The sequence below is a fragment of the Lissotriton helveticus genome, chromosome 1_1 (assembly GCF_964261635.1).
Source record: "Lissotriton helveticus chromosome 1_1, aLisHel1.1, whole genome shotgun sequence".
NCBI classification, from domain to species: Eukaryota; Metazoa; Chordata; class Amphibia; order Caudata; family Salamandridae; genus Lissotriton; species Lissotriton helveticus.
Window position 1 is genome coordinate 155,266,873 of NC_136057.1, and position 9,947 is coordinate 155,276,819.

Here is a 9,947-nt window from a genome sequence, read left to right on the forward strand (position 1 = left end):
ACTCAATGGATCGAAAAAACAACTCCGGGATCTGGTACTGAGTATTCTGGACTACGTGTAGTAGGCGGGGGAGGGCCATCATTTTAAAGAGGACCACCCTACCCATCAAGGAGACTGGGAGCCGTCTCCAATGCGAAATGTCCTCCCTCAAGCGCACCAATTGGGCCTGTGCGTTCAGCTGCATAAAGTCTTCCTGACTCCTGGTAATCGAAAGACCCAAGTACTTAAACATTTCCCTAGGGACCAACTCCGAACATGCCGACGTTAAGGGCGGCAGCACTCCCGCCAAAGAGAACACCAGTGATTTATCCCAGTAAATGCAATACCCTGAGTAGGTACCAAAGGACTGTATCATATGGATGAGGCAATGAAACGTTTGTCTTGGGTTGTGGGCATACAGCAAGATGTCATCTGCGTATAAAGAAATACGTTCTTCCCAGCGCTACACACCTTTTTTTAAACACCTAATGCAGAAAGATTCTCTGGGCCTTACCTTGGTCTTAATGACCCATCACCTGTGGTCTCCCCTGGAGTGCTGCCCTCCGAACCCCTTTATCCTCCCCTGTGATCTCTGCGCTTTCATCCGGGGTTTCGCTCGAAGGCATCTCCCCTGGAGCCTGGCAATCCTTCCCTGGCAGCTCCTTTCTTTGCAGAACTGTCAGAACGGGTTTTGGGATCAAAGACAAGCAGGAGTTACTGGGCGACAAAGGAGGTCTTAAACCACATTATGTGCTGGACTAACACTTTTACTGAATCTGAACACTCTGGGTAGCAAAGCAAACAGCCCCAGGCTTCTCAGGGACATAATGTGGGGGTATAGACTCAGAACTCAACAATTACACAACAGAATTACATAATCACTGCCCACCCAGTCATGGAGCTTTACAAAAAGGGAATTTATTACTAGGGCTCCTGGTTTTATAGTATTTCCTTTTTCAACACTTCGGTCTGTATTCATCCATATTTATATTTTGGCCATCTTGTTGGTATTTATCCATATTTATTTAGTATTTTGTGAATAAATGAAGTCAGTCAGAAATTGAATATTTCTACATGTATTAAAAAAATTTATCTGCACTTGCACCTTAATGCCAGGCATGTTTTAACACAATAAACAACGAAATATAATAAAACAGTAACACAAATGAGAATATTAGCTTTATAGCACAAGCATGCATTGAGAATTGCTGTCATTTACGCAAATCTCGTGCTGTGTTTTTTTTAACTCCCCACGTTTACAATATGCACAGCTATTGGCCAGGGATTCATGAATAATAGGATGGATAGTCACTGAAAATAAGCCAGATGTTCTGTATGTTTCTGATTTTAAAACTAAATACAAAAAACACAATGTTTTCTATCTATAAAATGGAAAACTGTGAGCCTTATATATTACATAAGCACACAGACTATTCAAGGGCACGCTGGGTTCTAATAAGGTAGTACATGTTCAGCAATAGTGATCTGTAAAGGCAGGTTTCAGGTGCAGCCTCACAGATTTTTGAGATATCACCTCTGGGAGAGACAAAATACAGGCTCCGAAAGGACGGCTCAGCCTGTCCTTACATAGGAGACCACGTTCTCCGCCTCCTCACACTATCCACCTATAGCAATGGGAGTGCTGAGGAAGGAACAATCAGGCAAGACAGTGTTGAAAACACACTGCTACAAGCTACAGGGAGCTCTGGCTCCATCCTTCACACCTCAATGTATGGGGCTTCACAAAAGCTTCAGGAATGCTAGCAGTAGGCGTTGCTTGTATGGGAGGTGGTTCTGCAGCCTCCATGTTATACCAGGCTCTACCAGGGGAAATCCAAAATGAATCTCACTGATCTCATAACCATACCCTTGCATGACATACAGATGCATAATACCAGTCACCGGTTACTCCTTGCACATCTACAATGCACTCAGGGTGTTAGCAAAGGGCATGGGGTCACAGCTCTTTAGCGGGCAATCGGAGTGAGGATTCCGTGTTTTGTGAGCTCCTTCAGACCACTAGGCACTACTCTGGACCTTCAGTTTCTTCACACATATAAGGCCTCAGCACTCATGAATGATTGCTGCATATGCTGGGCAGCAACAATCATAAATACAGTGGATGTTTGCAGTTATGTAAGTGAGAACAGAGGTGCACTCTTACAAATCAATGCGGGGGCATTCCCGGTCCCACAGGGTGCTCCGTTCACAACTAGGAACTCACCTCTAGACCCCAATCCCTCCGTGTTCCACAGCCCTCTCCTGGGTTTTTCACAAACATTGAGTGACTGGACATCTTTCTCCACTGACCTCAGGTCTCACTGTCGTCTCTCTGAACGTTCTAGCACAGCATGTTTTCAGCCCCTCACCTAGGTTTCCCTTCCTTCTCCCCTGTGGGTTTCCCAGAGACCACAGGGGAAGAGCCAGAGGCGAGACGCCTGTCCCAGGAGGCCCCACCGCACTCACCCGGGGCCTGTCTGCCCCGTCACATGTTGTATCCCACTCAAAGTCTTCTCCATAGTTGTCCTCCTCCAAACCTTCCCAGAGTTCTTTCTCAGATTCCTAACCTTTGGGGTCATTCACCTGGGATTTATCACCCACAGACCTCTCCCTGCAGCCCCCCGAATCCTCATGCAGGGTCTCTCTCAGAGTACTATACCAGGCAGCCACTCAGCTCACATGTTTCCCAAGGCCCTGTCAATCAGTCTCACTACCAGAGTCTTTTTCCTGGGTGTCAGACAGCTCTCACCCAGCCACTTCCAGAAAGTAGTCTCACCATCTACATCTGTTGCAGTTACATTTGTATGTAGTTCCCCCTCTCTCTATATGGTGTCTGTCTATGATACCTTGCCTTGGGGTTTCTCCCAAAGACTATGCATTGGGGTGCCACAGCCTTCACTTGTGGGGCCGTCTGGGCTCCTTCAGCTGGGGTCCCCAAGGCCTTCACTTGGGATCTCAGAATCATCACCTTGGGTCTCCTTTAAGGTGCTGTATCTGGCTCTCTCCCAGTATCCGATTATATGTGGTGTCTATGAGCTCTAACCAGAGGTCTCGGCCAAAGTCTTTTCCTTCGGGACCCCAAAGCCATTCCTTGGGGTGTCTGGGAGTTTCACCTAGAGATTTTCAGGGATTCCTCTACCCTCGGGTTCTCTACCCCGCACATGATATCTCTTCCAGTCATGACGGTGTCTCTTTGGGGTCCACCCAAGTCCACATGTGGGTCTCCCCAGATCTCTAGATTTGGGAAAGCACCATTCAAGCCTCTCCCAGAGTTCTGAGAGAACATAATTAAGGTAGAAGCACCAGGACATGTGAAAGGGAGACATTCCCCTAGCAGAAACACTGATGACAATACTGGGTTGTGTGACTGGAATGAATATTTAGCACAAGGTAGGAGTTGAACAGGAAGGAAGGGCCAAATGTACAAGGGTTGAAATGTATACGGGTTGAAATTTGCCTTTAAAATTGCACTTTAGTGCACTTGGCAAAGTTTCACTGGAGTAGGATGGAAGGTAAACCTTGCACTATGGGGGGGAGGGGTTGTACTGAGATCGGAGATGAATAGCATATCCAGTATGACTGTCATAGTGTGGGTCAGAGATATCTTCAACAGTGGTGGGCCTGGAAGGAACATCGAGCACTGAGGGAGCTACTGAGAAAATAGTGCACTGGGAACGAGGACGTATGGTAGACACTGTAAAGTGGTGAGGACTTGAAGAGATGCCCTGCACCGGGATGTCAGATGCAGTCAGTTTGAGAGCTGGGTAAAGGGGCTGGTTGCTTGTGTGATCCTTCCACTGAAATGGGGACAGAAAGTGAGGTACTGGAAAGACAGAGCCTCTGCATGGCAATGTGGGGGCTGCAAGAAGATACAATCTTAAGATGAGAGATGCAGGTGAGATGCTGTGCTGAGATAGGGAGTTTGAAGGGAGATATACTGTGAGGGGATAGTGGAAGGATCATACTAGCTCTCTCCAAAAGGTCTATTGTTTTCAGATTACGCTGCACCCACCCCCGCCCCCAACCACAATAAGAACCTTTAATAAGGCTTGCACCCCAGGAACAGATATTGCTATATACCCGTTAGGGAGTTTCACAAAACGCTCAAACAGGAAACAGCATCAAGAAAAAAATGATTTCAAATTAGAAGTAGAATTCATGAAAATATTTCTTCTGCCAAAATATTTACTTATTCACCCACAGACGTTTTCACAATAGAAGTCAATGTATTCACAAGGAAGAACCAAGTAACTTCAAAGATAAAATAAAAATAGCATTTTATTTGAAATTTTCAAAGTACCAGCTTTGAAATGTAACACCCAATCAGATTAAATATCTGCATAATTGCTAACAGCATATCATCTCTCACACAACTAGATTTAAATAATAAAAATAAACAAATCTTCATGTAAACATTAGGGTCTTCAATTGGCAGCACATATTCCATTTAAAAAAAGTAATCTGTCAATTCAGTAATTAAAAAACAGATAGGAGTCCATGAAAATAGTCCATTATTGTCCATCATTAATCTACTTCCTCAATGGTGGGTCCAGTGCCGGAGCTCCCTTGGCGAGCCTGAGCTCCACAGCTCCCACCAGGCATTCCCCCTGGCATCCCACCCTGGTACAGTTTGGTGACGATGGGATTACAGACCTTCTCCAGCTCCTTCTGCTGGTGCTCATACTCCTCCTTCTCTGCCAGCTGATTGCTCTCCAACCAGGCGATAGTCTGGTTACATTTGTCCACAATATTCTTCCGCTCATCTTCGCTGATCTTGTCTTTAAGTTTGTCATCCTCCACTGTGCTCTTCATGTTGAAGGCATAGGACTCCAGTGCGTTCTTGGCAGAGACTTTCTCTCTCTGGGCTTCATCATCTTCTTTGTACCTCTCTGCCTCCTGCACCATCCTCTCGATCTCCTCTTTGCTCAGTCGGCCCTTGTCGTTGGTGATCGTGATCTTGTTCTGCTTGCCAGAACTCTTGTCCACTGCAGAGACATTCAAGATACCGTTGGCATCTATATCAAAGGTCACCTCGATCTGTGGCACACCACGAGGGGCTGGTGGGATTCCACTCAGATCAAATTTTCCCAGGAGATTGTTGTCCTTGGTCATGGCTCTTTCACCCTCATACACTTGAATGAGGACACCTGTTTGGTTATCAGAATAGGTGGAAAAGATCTGGGTCTGCTTAGTTGGGATGGTGGAGTTGCGTTTGATGAGGACAGTCATCACACCACCTGCTGTCTCAAGCCCCAGTGACAGAGGTGCTACATCCAGGAGAAGCAAGTCCTGCACATTCTCAGACTTGTCCCCCATTAGTATAGCAGCCTGCACTGCTGCCCCATAGGCCACAGCTTCATCTGGGTTGATACTTTTGTTTAGTTCTCTACCATTAAAAAAGTCTTGTAGTAGTTTTTGTATTTTGGGGATGCGAGTGGACCCTCCAACAAGCACAATGTCATGGATCTGAGCTTTGTCCAACTTGGCATCCCTCAAGGCCTTCTCCACAGGATCAAGAGTCCCTCTGAAGAGGTCAGCACACAGCTCCTCAAAGCGTGCTCTGGTGATGGAAGTGTAGAAATCGATGCCTTCGAACAGGGAGTCAATCTCAATGCTGGCCTGAGTGCTGGAAGACAGGGTCCTCTTGGCTCTCTCGCAAGCAGTTCTCAGTCTCCTGACTGCCCTCTTGTTCTGGCTGATGTCCTTCTTGTGCTTTCTTTTGAACTCCTCAATAAAGTGATTGACCATTCGGTTGTCAAAGTCTTCACCTCCCAAGTGGGTGTCTCCAGCTGTGGCCTTAACTTCAAAGATGCCATCATCAATTGTTAGAATGGAGACATCAAAGGTACCACCACCAAGGTCAAAGATCAGGACATTGCGCTCTCCCCTGCCACTCTTGTCCAGACCATAGGCAATCGCAGCTGCTGTTGGCTCATTGATGATTCTCAGCACGTTTAAGCCAGCGATTACTCCAGCATCTTTAGTGGCCTGCCTCTGGGAGTCATTGAAGTAGGCAGGCACAGTGATGACAGCATTGGAGACTGGGTGTCCCAAGTATGCCTCGGCAATCTCCTTCATCTTGGTCAGAACCATGGAAGACACCTCCTCTGGGGAGAAAGTCTTGTTCTCCCCTTTGTACTCCACCTGAACCTTGGGCTTCCCACCATCGCTCACCACCTTGAAGGGCCAGTGCTTCATGTCAGCCTGCACAACTGTGTCATCAAACTTTCTGCCAATCAGTCTCTTCGCATCAAAGACAGTGTTCTGGGGGTTAAGGGCCACCTGGTTCTTGGCAGCATCTCCAATGAGCCTCTCAGTGTCTGTAAAAGCCACATAGCTGGGGGTGGTGCGGTTGCCCTGGTCGTTGGCGATGATCTCCACCTTGCCATGCTGGAAGACCCCCACACAGGAGTAGGTGGTGCCCAGGTCGATGCCAATGGCGACTCCTTTGGGTGCACTCATTTTCTGCAGTGTTGTCTGACCAGTGAGCTCCGCTTCAAGATGATTCACAGTCTCTTTTTGAAGTCTTCTGGCAACAGCTGGATATCTTAAAGAAGTGCACTGTTAAGTCCAGATCTCCAATCACAAGCAGGAATCAGTCTGGTTAAATACAGGTTCTTTATTAAGAAACCTTCACAGCAGACACGAAGCAACGTCAGCTCTGAACAGGACCCAGGCAGTAACTGACAAAGCTAGAACATTAAGCAAGGAACCAAGGGGAACATTCTAAGCAATAGAGAAAGAAGAGAGAGAGAGAGTAGACAGACAGAACCATAGATACCACACATCTCCCTTCCCCAAAGAGAAAAACAGAGGCAAGGAAGGAGGAAGAAATAAAAAGGAAAAGATTAAAGTTGATAGTCCTTGAGGTAGGCAGGAACAGAAGTGTTACGAGAACTCCGCCTAAGAGGAGGAGGAAGGTTAAGCAGAGCAGAATTGACATTGGAAGGAGAATCAGAACCAACAGGATGAACATCAGAGGCACAAACATCATTGATGACATCAGAAGGAGAACATTGGTCCGAACGCAAGGAAGAAGGCCCAGGAAGATTCAAATCATCAAAACCAGGATGGGCTGAAAAGTCTCTTTGATGAGAAGACGTGGAGGGCTGAAGATCCCAAGAAGAGGAAACAGAAGGGTTGCAGTCCTCCTGGTCTTTTGAGTCCTTGGGAACAAAAGGATTAACAATAACAACATTTCTCTTACTCCACCACTTCCCATTGGAAAGTAAAACAGCATTCTTAGAGACTCTGACAACCTTGGAAGCAGGATAGAATTTTGAGGAATGATGACTGTTTTTGAGAGGTCTCTTGACTTTGACGGAATCACCCACCTTGAAAGAAATCACTTTAGTTTTAAATTTGTCATCATAAGCAATTTTCATCTTGTTTTGCATAGAGACAACCCTGTTGCGAACATGATCAACATTGGGTAATTTGCCATCAACCTTAGTTTTGTCAAGAACCCAGGGGGGGCTAAGCTTAGAAGAGCCAAAACGTTTTTTTAATAAGACAAAAGGGGTATTTCCAGTAGTGGAATGGGGTGTGTTGTGATAGCTCCATAACCTTTCTTTAACAGCTTTGGAAACATCTAAATTCTGCATGCAGGCTAATTGGATGGTGTCTTTTAGCATTTTGTTAACCCTTTCAACCATGCCATTCCCTTGTGGACTGTAAAGGGCAACAGTTAAATGTTTGATGTCAAGATTGGATAAGAATTTTTGAGTGACCTGGGACTTGAACTGGACACCATTGTCGGAGACAAGGAACTTCGGGATACCTTCTCTGTGAAAGAGGTCATCTAGAAAATCAATGACACCAACCGTGGAAGGATCAGGCATGAACCTGCACTCAACCCACTTGGAAAAATAGTCCACCAAAACTAAGGCGAATCTCAGATGAGGTTTCAAGTTGTACATGGGACCAATAAAATCAATGCCCAGTTTCTCCCAGGGGCCCTGAGGATAGGGAACAGGAATAAGGGGAGTATTCCGCAGCTTAAGAGACTTGTCAGCTTCAAAACAACAGGAACATCTACCCACAAAATTTTCAACATCAATATCAAGATTGGGCCACCAGTAGTAGAGTCGTAGCCTTTTCTTGGTGCCGGTGATCCCTAGATGACCCAGATGAGCCAAATTCAACAATTTAAGTTTGAGTTTGTTGGGAGGAATTAACAAAGAGCCCCTCATCAAAAAATCATCCTCAACAGTAAGTTCATCTTTAACTTTGGCAAATAAACGTAGGCCAGAATCAAGATTCCTGTCATCGGGCCAGCCCTTGATGACATGATCCTTGAGTGCATTTTGGACCTTGTCTAATTTGACACAATCCAACCACTCATCCTTGCTGATGATATTCTCAGAGAACAACAACCCATCAACCATACCTACGACACATTCAGAGTCCTCAAAAAGGGAAGAAGAATTTACACAATCTTTGAGGGGACACCTAGAGAGGAAATCAGCACGGGTATTTTTACCCCCAGGAATATGAGAGATGGAGAAATTAAAATCGTACATCCTTGAGAGTAACCTGACTAACCGAGGACTGAGATTACTGTGGTCCTTATCAGACAAAAGGAAAACCAAGGGTTTGTGGTCGGTCACCAAAATAAATCTTCTACCCCAGAGGTAAGTCTCAAAATGCTTGGTAGCCCAAAGACAGGCCAGAGCTTCCCTCTCAATGGTGCTGTATCTGCGCTCTGCAGGAGAAAGGGATCTGGAAGAAAAACCAACTGTCTGTTCAACGCCGTCAACCAATTGAGACAAAACAGCCCCTAACCCAACGCCACTTGCATCCACTGTGACGATAGATTGGATGTCATCTCTGAACGAATGAAGGGAGGGGGCTTGAACAATGAGGTTCTTTAAGTGTACAAAAGTCTTATTAAGAGAATCATCCCAAACAAACTTTTCACCTTTTCTGAGTAATTTTCTTAATGGTTCAGTTTGCAGGGCAAAACAATCCACAAATCTTGAGTAGTACTCGCAAACACCGAGAAAAGATCTAAGTTGATCTTTGTTTTCCGGACTGGGACTGTCAACAATGGCTTTGATAAGGTCTTGTTTGGGAGAAATGCCACTGCTAGATATGTGATGGCCAAGGTAATCAATGCTATCAACCATGAACTGGCACTTTTCTTTCTTTACAGTAAAACCATTGGTTTCCAAAATGTGCAACACCTCAGACAATTTCTTTAAATGGTCATCACCGCACTTAGAATAAATAAGGATGTCATCTTGATAAGCCAACACATTGCTGCAATTGCCAAACATTTTAAACATGAGCTTCTGAAAGACAGAGGCAGCAGACGCAAGCCCAAAAGGCATGCGTAAGAACCTGAAGGGACCAAAAGGTGTGTTAAAGGAAGTCAAATCACGGGAATCTTCACTGAGCTCAACCTGGTGATAGGCGGACCTTAAGTCCAAGCACGAAAAGACTTTAGAATCACCAAGTTGAGCCAACATGTCTTGGATTTTGGGCAGGGGAAAACAATCTATTAAAATGTTTTTGTTTAAGGACCTTAGGTCGATGCATAGCCTAATGTCTTTGCTACCCTTTTTCTTCGCAATAACAATGGGGGCGACCCATTCAGAAGAGTTTATAGGCTCAATAACTTTGTCAAGGCATAGCTGCTCTAAATGTAATTTTAGTTGGGACCTAACAGATAGGGGAACATTCCTGACTTTATGGACCACAGGAATGGCATCCTTTTTGAGAACAATGCGGTGCTCAAAGTCATGAACAAGGCCCAGCTTGTCCATGAAAAGAGCACTATGTTTGGCTAAAAGTTGTTGAAGGTCAAGATTGGAGGACGAGCAGACATCAACCAAGGAAATAGGACAGGAAGTGCCTGGTCTTAAAACCATGCCAAATTTGCCCTGATCTTTCCAACCTAAAATGTTGTACCCATTTTTAGCAACATATATTTTGGTAGCAATGGACCTGTCCTCAAATTGTATGGT

General features: G+C 45.4%; 1 protein-coding gene across 1 annotated transcript; it reads right to left on the reverse strand.

Moving 5' to 3' along the window:
* Positions 1–4,239: 4,239 nt before the first annotated feature.
* On the reverse strand, positions 4,240–7,479 carry LOC144778371 (heat shock 70 kDa protein-like). Its single transcript, XM_078659299.1, has one exon. It carries the CDS (start codon positions 6,439–6,441, stop codon positions 4,504–4,506), a length of 1,938 nt encoding a protein of 645 aa, XP_078515425.1. The 5' UTR covers positions 6,442–7,479; the 3' UTR covers positions 4,240–4,503.
* Positions 7,480–9,947: the final 2,468 nt, after the last annotated feature.